Genomic DNA, 18837 nt, shown 5'->3' with positions numbered 1-18837 from the left:
TATAGAAATGACTTTTCCATCTTTATTGGCTTTGCATTGGGCTAAATTTTCTAGGTACCAATTATTTTGTTAAATTTCTTGAGGCTGTACTACAATAAATTTCTATTGAAACTTTTTTGTTATTCAAGCAGCTGCACTTAACCATTCTGTTCACAATCCTTCTCTTATATTTTGCCTTAAACGAGTGGTGAGGGTATCTTTGGGTCCTGCTCCTTGATGTTCAAGGGTTTAAAGTGATGTTGATTAAACTGTTAGTAGCAAATGTTTTGTTTCACCATGATTAAGTGTGAGGGATTAGAAGAAGTTAATAGAGAACCAATAGCAAGATAGAGGAAATTAATCAGAACCATTACTTTGAAGCCTTTTTAAATTTTTATAGGGAATTTAATATAACACTGACAACACACCATGATTATTCAATTATTCGATCATTCATTCATTCAGTGATCACCTAGCATTTAGTGCATGCTAAGCACTTCAGTCTCCTAAGAATATTTAGCCTGTGACGTTTACCTATTAATTGAAAAACTGAATTCTTATGGATGAATTTAATTCTGGCGACAGTCTAGTAATTAGATTTGGTTGAAATGCCATGCTAAGTACCTCTCTTTAAGGGCATAGAAAGTATATCAATTCTGATATCATATATATACTTTGAAAAGTTGGGAGAAAATAGAAGATATAAGGATAAATGGGGTTACTCTATTATTGACTCACATTTCAAACTTTCTTTTCTCTTCCAAACACATTCCCTATACTGGTAAATGATACTGCCTTCTATCTATAATTCCAACCAGGAGGCTGGAAATCATCCAAAATCCTTCTCCATGCTTTGCCATCCCTATTCAGCTCTTAACAGAGCCCTGTTGATTCCATTTTCTAAATATATCTTGAGTGTACTTCCACTTGTTCATTTCCTTCTCAGTTTCTGCTTCTATTAGAGTCGCAAATATATCATTTTCATTCCCCATCATATCGCCCAATGTTTTTGCCCTCTTCTTGCGTCTTTTCACCATACCATGCTCATTCGTCAAGTCTCACATCAGCTATTGTCTCCCTCTGGAAGCCTTTCCTGATCTCTTTCCAGGATGAGTTAGATGCCCTTAATCTGTACTCTCAGCATCGTATGAAAACCATCATCTCCGTACACTGTAATTATTTGCAATACTTTGTAATTATTTACTCATTTGTCTTCCACAAATAAATTGTGAAATTCACTAGGCAGGGACAGCAATGCAACTATCATCTTTGTATTCTTAGCTCTTGTGCATTGTTTCACAGTGTCAACAATAATTGTATTTAATGAACAAGTGACAACTCTATCTAAATGGAGGGTTACTCTATTGAGTAATGCATGCAACTAAACATACTCCCACTAATGACTCACTGAAGATGCTGCTACAATATTTGAAAATGACTTGCAAAAGAGAGTTCTTTTAACTCTGTGGCCCTTCACTGAAACATATACCATCAACAGAAATCTTCCATTTTTTTTTCTCTACGTAGGAGATTTTTCAAATTTGTATTGTAATCATTCTGCTTTGGGATATGTGAAAATAAAATATGTCAAAGTTTGTGTATGGAATTTTTCATTAATGTTGGTTATGGTTATTTCACCTATGAAAAGGAGAAAATTATACCATGTTTAGGTGTGACTATTGAGTAGTTTTATATATAATATGTATTCCTGATCATTTTCAATTGATTAGCACCATCTGGCCCAAGCATGTTTTAATTATTAAGATTTACTAAACCATATTACCCTAAACACCACTCCATCACATCCTGATACTTTAAATGGGTCTTAGGGGGAAAATGAGACAATAAGAAATGAGCTCCCACCATGCTGAATCACCTCAGTGAGATTCAGTTCTTCTTTTAAAAGTCAAGGCATTGGTTAAAGTATGGGGTGGGGATGGAGGGTTTGTGAGAAGGAAAGCTCAGTAAAATGTCTAAACCTTGATGGGTGTCGGGCATGGCCCCAAAGAAACCATTATTTCTGCCATGTTTGTTATTGAGTACATCAATCTCAGTTCCTGAGCTTGAGAATATTCTGTTCTGAAACCAGAAATGTGGGAATAAAAGAGATAGTAGTTAATATTATTTCTTTTCCTTCTTCTACACTCAAATAAATAGAACCATATTTCCTTCTCAACATGTTTTGTCTTATTGAGAGCTAAATTTGAATAGCATATGAAAGAAAAGAAAAGATCCTTCATGTTTGTCCACAAGAGGCAACAGAAACATTTTCCCCTGGAATACGATCCAATTATTAAATATCAACCTTCCTTTAAGCATCTCACAAGTGTGAAACACTATCACAGGCTTGAGAAATATTCCCACGTGTGAATGTTGTGTTTATCCACTAAACTGAAAAAACAAAAAGAATATCTGATCTAAGAACATAGTTTTGAAAAACTGGATGATATATTGTGTGTTACAAATAGCATACAAGCATGTTTAGTCATAAGAGAAAGAAAAAAAGGAGATTGAGAATAGGTTCAAATAATTAATAAAACTAGCATATTTTACAATAGCAAAGAAGTATAAACTCAACAGTCCATTAACATGAGAGAACTGGATCTTGTAAATTTTGCAATATTTTGTCAGGGTAACACACAAATCAGCCTGGAAACAGGAATCTTTCTAATAAAGTTGACTTCTTAACAGGCAAACGTCTAAGAGGTTTCTGAGTTTTTCTTTTAATTTAGAAGAGCCAGATCATCATCTTCTTCTGTGATAAGTTATAAAGTCTTCTCTAGCGAATTGGTTTTGTTGCCCTGAAACATCTCAGTTCAAGTCTCATTACCACATTCCTCAATTAGTTTTTAGATTGGGTTGAAATTGAGAAGGAGGATTTTCAGTGACAAATTTATAAAGAGGGCAAAAAGGAACATTTTTTGATACCCATAAACTACAGAAGGAAGAAAATCATTCTGGGCAAAGTCTGAAAACTAACTTTTGGAGGATTCTAAAATATATATACTGTTCAAGAAATCTCTGAAGAAGATGACATACCTAAATATTGGCTAATAACTCTTTGTTTACACTAATGCATAAGTACAGTTTAGCAATTTTAAATGAAACTATCTTATTCTTTTTTCTTCTCTTAATATAGAGAATTTCTCTAGGAACCACAGAGCATGTGTCAGCTGAGAAAAACTCTACCTGTTATAGACTGATTCAGAAGCTAGTAATTGGACTATGCTTGATTGATTGAATTGACTAAGAAATATTACATCCCCAATCTCCAGAAGATAGAATTTTTTAAAAAATTCAAGACTATAGTACTCAAGTCACCATTAAAAATAGAAAAAAAAAAGATTTTAGTACAGAAGTGGTTAATCAGAAGTTAATCATGACAAAGGTTATATCTTTTTTCCCACAAAACAAAATTTGCTTTCACTTTATAAGCCATATGACCAATGATTGTATCTCAGATTTTGAAAGACTGTACTAAATTTTAATTCTGGAACCTTGTTGTCTCCTGTACTTAGGAGTCTAATTTAAGATAACATATTAAATATTTATTTTGTGCCCAGAACCACGCAAAAATTTTAAATGAAATATTTTAACATTTATAGTAAACCTCATAAGGTCAATTTGTCCATTTAGCAAATTAGGAAACAGGCTTCCAGATCTATTTGACTATATAACTAAAATTCTTACTCATTTTTTCATTCAAAAACATTCACTGAGCTCTTATTATGTGCCAGGAACTGTTTGAGGTAGAGGGAATACATGAAACAAACCAGCAATAAACCAGCCCTAAGGAACATACAGTGTACTGCCCTGCTTTATTAGTATCATCTAGAGCTGTTATCTAAGCATGACTTTAGGTTTATAATTCAAAATAGAAGTACCACCACTTCAAGTGTTGTTTTTGGGTTGTTTTTATCGTTGTCCTCCACCCACCTCCCTCTCCTGCCTCCCTCTATCATCTCTATTATTCTGAGAATCTAGGAGAGTAATAGTATATTCAAGGTTCTCCATTGGCAGTAAACTGTATCAAGGATATATTGGCCAGAGGAAGGTACACTACATTTAGGTAAATGACTTTGAAGTCAAAGAGGACAATTTGCGACATTGGAAGTCTTTTGTTCACTGCCTTAGAAATCAAGTTGAATGTGTGAATGAGGTCATTGATATGTTGAAAGGAGCCATGTTCTTCAATGAATTTTGTAACCCCGGGAAACATTTGATCTTTGTATTAGCTTCCTTGCCCCTAACTTGGGCAAAATAATGGAACCTAAGTCACAAGATCATCATGAGCTCAAATTATGTTTTACGTATGTGAATAAATCCTCTTGATTAATTAATCACTCCACCAATATTAGTTATTTTTTCATTTTTCAAGATTTGAATTAGAAGGCACTTAATAAGTGCCATTGAACTAATATAGTAAAAATCATTACAGTTTTCTTGATTTATTGTTTCTTTTCAGTAATAAACCCTCCCAGCATATTATAAAGACACATAACTACTGACTACACAAAAAACATTAGTCTATGATAGAAATGGTGGTTGACTTGCTGTCTTACAGATTTACATGAATCTGTAGGGCTACTTATGAAGTATTTATCACCACTGTCTCTTGCTAGCAATTACTCAGTTTTCCATATTAGCATAATTTTAAAGATTTTATTTATTTTTCAACAGAGAGAGAGAGACAGTGAGAGAGGGAACACAAGCAGGGGGAGTGGGAAAGGGAGAAGCAGGCTTCCCGCTGAGCAGGGAGCCCGATGCAAGACTCAATCCCAGGACCCTGGGATCATGACCTGAGCTGAAGGCAGATGCTTAACGACTGAGCCACCCAGGTGCCCATATTAGCATAATTTTAATACAATTTTTATCCTGAAAGGGAATGTGCACCCCTGCCCCCCAAATTACATTAGAATTTTCTGTCTTCTTATTTATGTGAAAAAAATAAAATGAAATTTTGAGCTAGCAATGTCTGGTTATAAATAAATTATACATGGTAGTATATCTTTATTGTTCTAATTGTGACACAACTGAACATTGTCTCCAGTCTTTCTTATTTTGTTTTTCTTTTCTTTTTTAATAAATGTTGTCACTCATTCTTTAAAAATTCTATTATCTTTGCTCTACTGCTTCCCCAAATCTTTTAAGTAAGTGTAAGACATAATTTTTCACAGTGCATTCAACTGAACACCGCTATTATATTACAGAAAAGATATCATGGTTGAATAAATTTGAGAAACATTGGATAAAAAAAGGCTCAGCTGGTTTCTTTACTATCAGACTTCCCTAATGTGTTCATATATAGAAGAGCTTTCTCCAAACTTACTTAACCTCAAGATTCTTTCATGTACCAATAATTATAACTAGTCTTCTGTGCAAAACACTGCCAAACACAAGCACAAGATAGAGCTTACTTATACTGCAGGACATCCTTCCACCCATTATAGTTACAAAGAAAAACTTCACAACAATAATGTTATTGATTTATACTCTTAGCTGAACTGTATAAAACTGTATGGTTTTTAAAGAAGAAGGACTTAGTTCAAAGTTTTAAAATTAAAAGTGATACTACATGAACAACTGGGGTAATATTACACAAGTAAACAAGTAACAGATGAGAAGATCTATATTGGAAAGGAAATTTTTTGATCTCTGTAGTAGGTAATTAAACAAAATGAAATACTTTTAGGCGTTACATACACAAAGCCCTTGTCTCTCAGGTCTTCAAAAATGGAATGAGTGTATGCCTTAGTTTTTAGCATTGTTCCATGCATTATTGCGTTTTACTGACACTGTAACCCTGTAAAGTTCTAAAGATGGTTGCTGCTAAATCTCTGATAGATTAAGAACCATTTTAAAACAACAGTTTCTCTGATGTCACATCTTCCTTTCTTTTTACTTTGTCATGCTGTTCTCCAAAGTAATTCACACTTTCCCCTTTTTCAGACAAGATTTTAAAATAATAAAGTATTATTTATACAAAGTATACAATGTATATTTTCTGGCCCCAACTCCTGGCCTCCAACTAAATGCCTCAAACTATAGTAATTTGGTTTTCCTCTTATTTAGTTCCACTAAAACTCCTTGTAAGATCATCAGTGACTTTATATAATACATTCCAATGAATATTTTTCAGTCTTTATCTTACTGTAAATTTCTGTTACATTTGACACTTTGACAGCTTCCTCCTCCTTAAATTTCTTTCCCCCTCAGTTTCTGAGACAATATCTCGAGCTTCTAAGAGAATTTCTTCCTTCCTTTTTTTAAAAAAAATTTTTTTAACTCCTTCATGGTCTTCTCTATCGACTCCTTGCATATTAGTGTTCTTGGTTTGCATCCTTGGTCCTTGGTCTTTCTCCCTCACTTCCCTTGGTAGATGTCAATAATTCTCATAATTTAAGTCAGCACAACTTTGCCAGGAATTTCCACATTCACTACCATATTTTCTCCCCAGGTACCTGATAATCATACCTAAATGCATATCCCACAGTACCTCTATTTCAACATTTCTTTCCCCCATGGCTACCCCAATTAGATTATAAATTCTAGGAGGACAGGAACTTGGCTATGTTTACCAGCACAACACAACACAACTTGACTGTTTGTCAAGAATGCTTGTGCTTTACCATATTGCCTAGCATATAGTAAATGCTCAACAAAAATTTTGTATAATAAAGATGTCAAAAATTTACATAATATATATAGCCTCCTTTTTTTTTTTTTAAATCTGCCACTTCTTTTGGAAATTCCAACCCAGAAATGACATGTCCACATATTATTCCAAGATAGAAACCTAGGAGTTATCCTAAATTTTTCTCATCCCCCACCCTAAATTATGGCAATTTTACTTCCTAATTACTTCTATAATAGCTCTCCACTTTACCTTCCTACTAATGCTCTATCAAAATCTTTTTAATAACTCTAGAGGTGTCAGGGCAAGATCTCATCACCTAGAAAACTGATTTCCTGAAACTATTGGCATCCTCTTTATCTTCAATTTCTGTGATTATTCAGAATCAGCTTTTGTTTTTAAATATGAAAAAAAAATCTGTCACTGGAAGAAATTCTACTTCAAGCTGGACCTCGTTTTGCTTAAAGACTTGCAATTGTTCCCAATTTCCTTTAGGAAGAAGGACACAACCCTTACTAGGGCAGCACGGTTTTCTGTCGCTGTTCCTCTTAAGCTTTGCCTACTCCTGTTCTCCACTCACACTTTGTCCTGAAGTGAGGGTGAAATCCTTGTCATTCTCAGTGCTCCTGAATTCTTTCCATCTAGTTGAGGCTTAGGAGAATCTGTCTGTCTGGGATGCCCTACCCAGGCTTTCTTCACCTGGCTTATCTTCACCCACCTTCTGAGACTATTCATATATCCTCTCCTTTGGGAATATTTCCCTGAACCAATACGCTGGAGAAATGTAACTTCCCACTGTGTTCAGAAAGCACACTCTGCACAACTTTTTCCTGTTTGTTTGATTTGATTTATTTATTTTTGTTACTATTAGCTCTTTATTTAATGATCTCTGCCTTGATATGAAATATTTCTAGAGAATTTAAGATATTCATCTTTATATCCTCAAAACCTAGCACACTTTTAAATACATGTAGAGATTCAGTAAGTATTTATTGAACTAAACTGAGCCTTTGATTCTACCATAATTTAATTTAGTTAATTAAATTGCAATTTAATTATTTCTACAATTTATAGGAGCCCTGCATATGCTTTCTGGTTAACTTAAAGATGTATATACTATTTAAGTGGCGTGTAGGGTAGTTGGGAGGAGAAAGAGAGGGAGAAGGAAGAGAGAGAGAGAACACATTTTTTTCCTGTCAAAAGATCCAGTTAATAAAGTATATATATACAAATATATATACTTTTGTAGGGCCACTATAGCAAATTTAAGATAGTTATTGCAATGCATTTAGTCTATATGATGACAGATATAAATTGAATAGAGTAACCAATTAGATGCAAGTTCTTTGAGTGATAAGAGCCAAAGATACCTTGATGGCTGATAGGTATGAGTGCATACTGCTTTTCTTTGGCTAAATCATCCACCTATTGTGTCAATCTTAGCCAGCTGGTAAAATATACAGACAACTTATTCTTGACATACATATTCTGCTAGCAAAAATACAGGTTTATTTATTCCTTTTAAGCTCAAATGGGTGCACAGATATGTCCAGTGCTTGTTTGCCTATGCTATGTCATAAGAAAGGAATAGCTATTTCTTCAACCATTTCTCAGATGACCAAGTCCAGAAATCACCCATCAAGTGAGACAGCAGATGGACGATGTCAACCAGTGTTCAGTAATTGTGAGGACCTCACTGCTAGTCAGAAAGCAACCATCCAAAAATATAACTCCACTCCAAATTAGCCAAGTTTTTGGTAAGAGAGAAGTTTACTGTTTTTCTTCCCTGGAGACAAGAGCAGCAATAGATATCTATGAAATCTACAATCGTACATCTAAAATTTTAACGTACATACTAGTGACTTGGGGATCTTGTTAAAATCCAAATTCTTACTCATCAGTTATTGATAAGACCCAAGATTCTATATTTCTAACAGGCAACCAGGTGATATTGCTGTTGTTTTGAGGACCACACTTGAAATAGCAAGGGTATAGATGATAAACTCTTACATTTTTCTCTTTTCATAGATTTGAAAGTACCTTCACATATATAATATCATATGAGTCTCACAATGAGTCTGTTAGATTGACATGAGATGTGTTGCTGGTGGTAAAGAAAAAGAGATTCAGCACTTAAGAGATTTGTTGTAAATCACTCCACATCTATTGTCTTAGAGCCCCTCCTTCTAGACCATCCTTCCTCCATTAGTCTTTTACATTTAAAAAACTGCCTCTGCATGTCCTGCATCACAAAAACAGAGATATATGTCAAAAATATATTTAAAAAAATCTTTCCATAAGGATAATTTTGTCAACATGTTGTGGCTATGGTGGCTTTTGAATGATTTCCTGTCTCAGAAATTAGAGAAGACTAAACAGCTCACAGCAGAGATAATATAGGAGCTTAGATACAAAGTTAGAAGAAACCCTTTCAATAATTATGGATACCAGATCATATGGTAGAGGAAAACGTATGTAAACAGACCAAGGCTGGGGAACTCATGGCGTGCGTTTATAGATAGAGGATAGTGGCAGGTGGGAAAGTAAGCTGCCAAGATTGGAGGCAAGGTTTATAGGTAAGATGTTTTTAACCTGGACCTGAAATGAAGGAAAAATATTCAAAGACAACTTTGAATAGACAAAATTCCACAGATCTGGTAATCTTTTTAAAATGTCTGTGTGGTTGCAGGGGGAGAGGTGGTAGTGGTGGATTAGATGAAAGGAGACCACAGGAGGAAATACGGTGGGGGCAGTACAATGTAGTGGTATTGAATCTAGCTCTGTTCCCTGCAGATACTCATTTAGAAAATATTACTAGCACAGGTGTGTGTTGGAAACAAGAGGGTTAAATCATCGGTTTGTTTTTCTATTGAGGCAAGAGATGATGAGAGCTAAAACTATGGTCTTACCAGGAGAGAAAAAAAAAAGTGGGGAGCACAGATTTGGGAGATGCATAACTTGATACCTAGTGGACACCGGGTTCTGAAAGAGAAGGAGAAGCTGCAAATGACTCAGAAGTTTAAGTCAATGTAACTGAATGGTGACTCGTGAGCTCCATTTCTTGAGATAAGGAACAAAAACAGTAACAACAAAAAGACAATGGAGGAGCTGTTGAGTTCAATCTTAAAGTGACATGTAGGTAGAATAACCAAGTGGAAATGTTTGTTAGTCAGTTAGAAATACAGCTATAGAACTCCAAAGAGTTTATGAATATTAATATTCTTGATAAGTGAGAAAAATAATTTATTGCTTATTACTTATGCAAGTCTTTTTTGTTTTTAATTATATTACCACTTATAATTAATATCCATTGCTTCCCAAAAAGAACACTTAGCTATTCTCCAATTACCTAATGAAATGCATGTCCCATTTGCCATCATTTTCATTGGCGGGTAAAAGACAAAGGAATTTCATAGCTAATAATATGCCATGTCAAACATAAATCATTATAAATGTTGCTCCAGTACTTAAAAATGTAGTCATTTTTTGTTGTTGTTTTATTTTTAACAGTGTGGGTTAAATGGTTTAGTTTTCGCCAAAGAAAGTTTTTTGGGTTTTTTTTGGGGGGGGAGGTTTGGATATGAGAAACATTAAACGTGGTCAAATATTGTATAGGAGTCTGTATAATATGAGGTAAGAAAACCATCCCCTGGTTTTGGCAACAAAGATGTTAGTGGTCACCTTCGCACAAAGATTTTAGGAGAAAAGATCATTCTGCTGGAGTGTCCTCCTTCATGTATGCTCAACTTTAATCTCCCCTTTCATTATTCCCTCAAAGCTCAGGGGTATTTTGTTCTTCCTCATAATTAAGCTAATTCCTTCCACCTAGAGTGTCCCAACTTCTCTCAAATCTGGGACAGTTCTCTCCTAATCAGTATCTCCCTCTGGATTTCTTGTTCTTCCTTTCCCTGGAATACTCTGCGGGATTATCACCAACATGAGAGCAACAAACATGTTTCATTGATTCTACCTGCTGAAATAAAATGTTTTAATAAGAAACTCATGGAAAAAGTAGTTTGTGCTCTACCTCTACTTACAGGTAAGTCCCTTTGTTAATTCCTCTAAACTGTTTCTACTTCCACCAGTCTACTGAAAATGCTCTCCAAAAAGTCACAAAATGACAGGTCTTTTTTCAAATATAATGGTTTTTTCTCAGTCATCATGTCTCATGACCTTTCTGAGACGTTCGTACTGCTGATTTTTCCACGTGTTCTCGAAAGGGTCCCCGTTTTGGGATGCTGAGACACTGTATTTGCTGGTCTTCCAGGTAACCCACTTCTACTTTTCCAAGAAGCTGTTCTTCGTTCCCTTCATTCCCCTCTCCGTGTTACTTTTTCTCGAACAACTCCTTTTCTCCTTTGCCCCTGAACTCTAAATGTCTAAACTCACATATACCAAACCTAGTCTGAGGATCCCAAGTGAACGCTCCCAATTTCCTAGGGTCGCTAGCATATGTCTGTGTGCATGTCCTACTAGCATCCACCCACCTGTGCTGCCTTTGCAAGCTCTACGTTTGATCACCTTCTCATTGTTTCATGCTTGAGCCCTTGGAGTTTAGTGTAGCTAATGTCATCAATGCCTGTTCTTTTCTTGTGAAACAGCTTGACAGTTACAGAAGTAGCGATAATGCAGTACAGAGAGTATGACTGTTTTTAAAGTGTATGAGTTCATGTAACTGAAAGAATATATAACAAGATGCTTTTAGTATTTTCAATGGGTGGCTAAGTTCTGTGTTTCTTAAAAACTTAACTCCTAATAATTCCACACTGTAGTCGTGGCTATAAATAACCTTGAAAATAAACAAAACTTACTTCCTCACTGCTTCTTCTCTGTACCAGTTTCTCCCATCTTTACTTATGATTTAACTTTTATGTATTTTTACTTTTACCTATTTTCTCCCATCTTTAATACTTAGATTACTGTAAAACACCCTTGAGTCAAATCCCTGATTGAAAATTCTTTCTGTAGGATTTCACCCCACACACCATTATAAACCCTATGATATTACTCTCTTCTGATTCACATTCTAAGAATTCAAACTTTTCACTTTGGCCTCCTAATCCCCCTTTCCTGGATTTCCAGAACGACCCTCCTTTGGCTACACGCCACAGCCGCAGTCTTGCCACCTTCTGTTCCTCATTCGGTGCCTAGCATCTGCTTTTGTCTTTGGTCCTTTCCTCCCAGCCTCCTGCTACCAGCGTGCTCATCCTGCTCCTAAGCTAACTCCTCAATAGAGTTACCATGTACTGAAGCTGAACCAAATGTCAAGCACCAAACTGATTTCTTTTAATAACCCTGCTGGCTTGTTATGATGATCTTCATTTGATAGATAAAGAAATTGAAGCTCAGAAATGTTAAGTAATTTAAGTCACACCTCTAGCAAATGGCAAAAAGAGTCAAATTCATGTCTTTCTACTCTAAAGCTAGCGCTGCTTCCACCATGCTGTGTAATCACCTCCCTGTCTCAGTTGCTCTTGCATATTCCTAAAGTCCTAGCTTAAATCCATCATCTCCCTAAGGTTTTCCCTGACTGATAAGACCGCAGGGTAGCTCCTTCCTCGAGACTTCTAGAGCACTCATCACTAATATGACTTGTCTTGTAGCCATTGTTTGATAGTTCATGTCTATGTCCTTGATTATATGCTCTTGGGACAGAAATAATACCTTATCACTTGTTTTTAAGTTTTGCATCACCAAGCACAATCCTGAACATACGGCAGTGATATTTAGCATAATATATGTTTTCAATAAATTGCTGATTGATTATATAACATATGCCATTAATGCTGATTTCTCTTTCCCTTTAGGAAGTTAAAAATAAATATAACATAAAAATAGACATAAATATTTAATGCAAACAAATAATAGGGAATTTATAGTGCATATTACTTTTCCCATTACATACCAACAGTAAAATAAAGCATAAAATACAGTGTTATGCTTACAGGAAGGAGTAACATCATATACCTTTTATTTGATCAGCAATCTTTCACTGACACCAGTAAAAGTGCTAACAATAGAGCAATTTTGATATGTAGTTTCCCATTTTCTGTCAATATATCTAAAGCTCAGTTATAAGTTTTGATGTGAGACTCAATATATCATATCTCTATTGTGCATTTTTCTCACTGTGTAAAATTGGTCACTTTTTTCCATTTATCTTCCAGAGAATGTCTAATAAAATTACTCAAAATGGCTGTTTTTTCACTAAAAACAATGAATTCCTTGTGCTATGTTAACACTACTTTCAAAAGGAGTGACACTAATTCAAGTTAATATTTAATATATACATAGAAGGGTAAAACAAGTATTACTTATGTATAAGTTAAACTTTGTAAAAATGAGTATATACCAATATTTTAAGACCAATGGTATGTATGTCTGTGTGTACATAGAACTTCCACTGCATGGGTAGATTCAGATATAAACTTCTTTTGCATGTGTAGATATAGACATATTAACATCTTCATATTAGATAGAAAATATTTGGAATAGGGTTAGCCCTAGGAAGATTGTCATTACTAATTGGAATTTTTAGTTTTATTTTTCTGCACCATATTCTATGATGTTTCTTCTTCTGTTAACGCCTCTCTTAAGACTGCCCAGCTAATCTCTTGTCTTCCTCCCTCACAGAAACTGTTTTCAGAAATTCTATTTTCAGAGTATTCCAATTTTCAAAACAAGGAGGCAATGGATTACCATTCCAAAGAATATTTGCATATTTAATTAGTAGAAAAAGAAGTGGTTGGATCTATTAGGTTGACCCATATGAAACCACTGTTCTTGTGGTTGAATACAGGTGATTTCATAAGGCTCAATGAATGTAAGAATAAATTTCAAGTATTTGTCATGATCTGGCTGAAGCCAGATCTGAAATTCAAATTGTCCCCTCAGTACTTTGTAAACGGCGTTCGATTACCCATTAAATGAATAAGGACCAGGATATGATAATAGTTCCAGTGCTTTGATGACCTTATCCAGAAAACACAGAATCTATTTTAACTTTAACATACCTTTAAGTTTATTGCTTATTACACTTAAAATATATGGGATGGGTGCATCAGTATTTTTTCAGTGTTTTGAGCATCTCAAGGCCTTACCCATCCCTAATTATGAAACTAGCCTTGTTCATAACAAACAGAACATCTATTTATGTGTACTCTTACAAAGTGTCCTTACCTGCTTTGGGAATCTTTTCATCTTTTTTAATTTCACGTTCTAGGGTAAAGCATATACATACACAAATACAAACAAACAGGAAAAAAAATCAGCATTTGAAAAAACCATATGAATCAGTTTTAATAGATTTTTCTCATCCGTTCTCAATTTCAATTATAGTTACATGCTTTTATCAATATGCAATGAAACATGTGTTCTTAATAAATTATAAAGTAACTTAAGCAAAAGGACTTTGATTTTAAAATCCAGTTTGCTAAAAAATTTCATACTAAGCATACTAAGTAATTTGGCATCTTGTCTTTAATAAGAGCCCATTTCTTATGATTCAGAAGTCCTCTAAGTAATACAAATAAAAAATTAATAAAAACCGCTTGGGGGTTAAAAGTGTGGTAATTTTTTCTAATTTAACCAATTCAAGCAATTTATTATTTTTGACTGTATACGCTCAATTCATGGAGCGCCACCTGGTGGTTAGTTTAATAATTTCAAATTGGTCTAATTCTTTTTATTAGTAGTTGTTAATTTTATAAGATAAATTGTCTTAGTTTAGTATAATAATATAAAACTTTATTAGAATGAAGTATTTTGATTTCTCATTGTCTTAGGAAATGGATTTTGTCTAGAAACTGCATTCTAACTTAATATCAGTATAGGATAAACACATAGTTTTATAAACTAAGTAATATTCATGGTATCATCCCAACCAAGGTAATGGTTGAATATATTTTCATGTTTCCAAGTTTTTCCTCTTGTTTAAACAGTTTTGTTTAGGTCTTATAGTTCTCCTTTCTTGGCATAAAGTCTTGTTTTGATTAATGAAAGGGTTCCAGTAAGTTAAAATTTTTCCTTCCAACAGCAGAAAACTTATCTCATGGTTGGGAAACTTTTTATGTACAGTCTATGTTATCAGAGATAGTGCTACCTGGCTTTATTTGAGTTCTAGCCTAATAGAGTCTCATTTTCTGGAGTCACCAAAAAAGAAAAAAAACCCTCATTTGTTTTAACAGCAGAATTTTATAATTACATAGCCATTCCCATATAATACTTGAATGCATATCCTGTAAAAAGTGCTATTACTGCTATTATTATACTTCAACACTCCCTAACACACATTCCTCTCTTTTTAGTTAGCACATTTGCTGGTTTGGGTAGGGCACACACTATCTTAATACTTTTCAGGTGCCTTAATGTTATATAAAATTTTGTTTATATAATTTTTTACTTTATTTATTGTCTGTATCCCCTTTTTAGATTTTAATTTCCACAAGAGCAATAACTGTGTCTTGTTCGCTACTCAAATATCAGCAGTTATTCACATATTTGACACGTGGTATATGATCGATAAGTATTATAGGATGAATGAGTAAGTGAACAAAATGGTGAATATAGAAAGACCAAATGCTCCCTCTGGTTCATCTGTAGTCCTAGAAGAAATTGATTCATCTCACGCTTCCAGAGCTAGAAACAAAATTTCAGTGTCCTAGGATGGCGTTCACAAACATGCTGCTCATCAAGTAGAGCTATCCATTTGAAAGAGCTTTGCTTCCCACTCTACACATGCCTCTCTCCCCCTCAGTCACATTGTCGTTGTAATCTTGAAATGGAATTATCTTAGTCTTAATGTTTGTCAAGAGATCTTCTGAAAAAAATAAAAGTTGAGAATATTTTTATGAATACAATACAACCAGAACCAACTTTTATCTTGCATATAGAATTTTACAGGCACTCTTAGGAACATGCACTGTCCAATACGCATGTGCCCATGGACCCTTGTACTACTGATGGAAGTATTGATTTGTGGTATTGTGCAAACAGCATTTACAGCATGACCTCATACGTTATGAGTTCATGAGAAATGTATAAAGAAGCTTTGGATCATATCATCTGGCTTTAAGAGCAAGTTCACTTACTAAGTTTTGTGACCTTGGGTATTACTTAAAACCCTAAATCTCAATTTTGTCATTCCTCCAATGGAGAAAATAATGTTGTAAAATTAATGAGAATTATAAGTGACTTATAGAAAGAGCTTAATTATTTTAAAATTATGCTCATAAACTTAAATTGTATGGCAATTTTCTTTTTTTTCTTACAGAATTGGGTCTTTATCCTTGAAGATACAAGGCAGGAATTGCTATGTGAGGTTATTGTCAAGGGATTTTCTAAGGTGAGCATCACTTTTATTAGCCTACTTGCTTATTCAGAGCTTTGTGCCTTCATTTTGTAGATGGCGTTACTACTGAAGGTTAAGACTTTAATTTTTGACTCACATATGGATGCCTGTTCCTAATCATATAAATATAATATATATATTTATATTTAAGTTTAGTCAAAAGGTTTCATTGAGTCACATATAGATGCCTGTTCCTAGTCATATAAAATGGCAACTATATGTATATATAAATAAAATATACATATTATAAATAAAAATATATATGTATATTTAAGTTTAGTCAAAAGGCTTTTTTGAGAAGTTTCAGGAAATTAAGGAACTGGTTAGTGCTGGAGATTGGGACCTGGAGGCCAGAAAGAGGGAATGGGAATTTTTATTTTCACCCAATCTTTATTGTTAGAATTTTTTTTTACCATTGATTATTATTGTATAATAACAGCATATATGATTTTCATAAACATTTGTCACTTGAGCCCTTCATTTTGGGCTCCACATGCAAGCATTGCGGAGACATGGAATCAAGAAATCGTCACACTGAGTAGTTGAGGCAGACAGCCTGTCATTTCATATGCGGCACTGACTTTTCCAGCCTGTTGATTTCATTTATGAAATGTAAATTGCTGAAGGGCCTGGGGAGGGGAGCTTCATTAATGATTTTTCAATGTCATCAACACTATGCTCTCAAGTAGAGCAGACCAAGGAACACTTGAGCATGTATGTGCTTGAGTCAGAGAAGGGCATCGTGGAGATCAACTCTGTTTAGGAGTCTCTGTTTTATCTTCATGAAATTAAAAGAAAGAAATCTACACAATATATAGGTCTCAAGAATCAACGTTCTTTTAAGAATGTCTCTATTTTAAGGGTCCCTGGGTGGCTCAGTCAAGCGTCCCACTCTTGGTTTCTGCTCAGGTCATGATGTCAGGGTTGTGGGATCCAGCCCCTGGTTGGGCTCCATGCCCCAAACAAAGTCTGCTTGGGATTCTCTCTCTCCCTCTCTCTCTGCCCTTCCCCCTGCTCTCTCTCTCTCTCTCTCTCAAATAAATAAATAAATCTTTTAAAAAAAGAATGTCTCTGTTTTAAATATTTTGTAAGGAAAAGCTGAATATCACCGATTTTTCTTTTTCCACTTTATTTTGTTACCATTTTCACATTTGCTTTTCAATACATAGAGGCCTTATATGTAAAATAAATAATAATAATAATAATTAGCTTTTGCAGCCAATGATACTTTCCTCATGGCACTCACTAAATAAGTGTACTATATGCATATGCATTGTTTATATTTTATTTATGTAATGATAACTGTTCATGTGTTTATTTGCTCTCCTATCCCAGAATATAAACTTCATGAGTCTTGAGATGAATTTTTATTTTCTCTGCTGAATCATCATGCCTAGATCACTGCTTTGTGTAGAATAAGGATCAGTAAATATTTGTTGCACAAATGAAGAAATTATCTTATATAATCCTCACACACCTCTCCTATGAGGTAAATAGCATTATTACACCCACATTAGAGATAACAATACCGAGGCTCCATAATTTGTCTATGAACATTTTCCCTACTAAGGGGCAAAACTGGTCTTTGAATACTGATTTTTTCCTGACTTGAGAGCCTTAAGCACTCATAAGCAAATAGCTGTAACTGCTATTACTACAGATAGAATGAAAAGCTTTCAAACATTTCATACATAAAAACTATACAATAAGCCACCTTCTACATCTTATAGGTTGGTTGTATTTACCTAGATTATATTATGTAGACAAATTACTAACAGAGTTATTAGTATTATAATTGGCATAAACCACATAGCCACTGAAGTTTCTATTTTCTTCAGTCATTAAATCATGTTGTATAAATGAGTTTCCTAAATCCAGCTGGTTAAACTAAATAAATAGATTGAGCACTGATAGAAAATTGATTGCTGTCTCATATACTCCTGGAGTAGTAGTCCATGTTCAATGGCATAGGAAGTTTTACATTTAAAAGCAAGTCACCAAATCTATTTTTGTAAAACAAGTTTGTGGGTTTTGGTCTGAGGGAGTCTGGAAAGCATGGTGGCTAAGGACACAAGGCTAGCGCCAGGCATGCATCCCAAATCCATCTCAGGTGCCTGTGGGACCTGAGCAAGTCACTTTCAGTGCTTCAGTGTTTACATCAATAAAAAAAAAATGTGCTACAAAAATTAAATTGAACACTACATGAAGCATTTGGAACAGCATCAGATACAAAGCAAATAGTGCACACTAGTCTATGGATATTTTAAATGATGCTTCTTATATTTTTCTACCATACTGTTAAATAAAATATATTTGAAATAAAAAATATTTTTAAATAAAACAATGCAAACAATGAATCATGAAACATTACATCAAAAACTAATGATGTAATGTATGGTGATTAACATAACATAATAAAAAAATAAATTATTTAATTAAAAGGTAGCTTTCATAAATTTATTCTAAACCCACGATTTTCACATCAGTTGAGTAATCATTTGCATTTTTTGCTACTAGTGCACACACATACACATTTAGACAATTTCACTGTGGTTCTCATTATATCACTTAAAAATAATTTATATGCAAAGCACACCCCCACACACACCCACACACTTTCACATTTTGTTTTTTATATGAGGCTTTATGGAATGGGATGTAGAACTACTATCATTCCAAGTAGCTTGACTTCAAGAATTGGGATTTCGGAAAACTCTCACTGAACTCATGTTTTTTCATGTCTTGAGAGGAATTGTTTTGCACACATTCAACCTGTTTTGATAGGTAGCATTTGATTTCATCTGCTGTGGACACATTACTTTGTGGTCCAGGTAGATACAATTGTGTGAAAGAAGAAAAATCTGACTACCTTTAA

The 18837-nt window shown here is 34.3% G+C and overlaps 1 protein-coding gene across 1 annotated transcript in view; it reads right to left on the bottom strand.

Moving 5' to 3' along the window:
- TRDN (triadin) overlaps nucleotides 1–18837 on the bottom strand; it is a 327015-nt gene that overhangs the window by 58173 nt on the left and 250005 nt on the right. Inside the window, exon 24 of the mRNA XM_088023743.1 lies at nucleotides 13793–13831. Within this exon, the coding sequence (XP_087879869.1) occupies nucleotides 13793–13831 (39 nt within the window). The remainder of the gene's footprint in view (nucleotides 1–13792; nucleotides 13832–18837) is intronic.

The sequence above is a fragment of the Eumetopias jubatus genome, unplaced genomic scaffold, assembly GCF_037043125.1.
Source record: "Eumetopias jubatus isolate StellerSeaLion01/CBP00866 unplaced genomic scaffold, mEumJub1_p1.0 scaffold_6, whole genome shotgun sequence".
Classification (NCBI taxonomy): Eukaryota; Metazoa; Chordata; class Mammalia; order Carnivora; family Otariidae; genus Eumetopias; species Eumetopias jubatus.
Note: the sequence above shows the minus strand (reverse complement) of the source record. Positions and strands in the feature narration are given on the sequence as shown.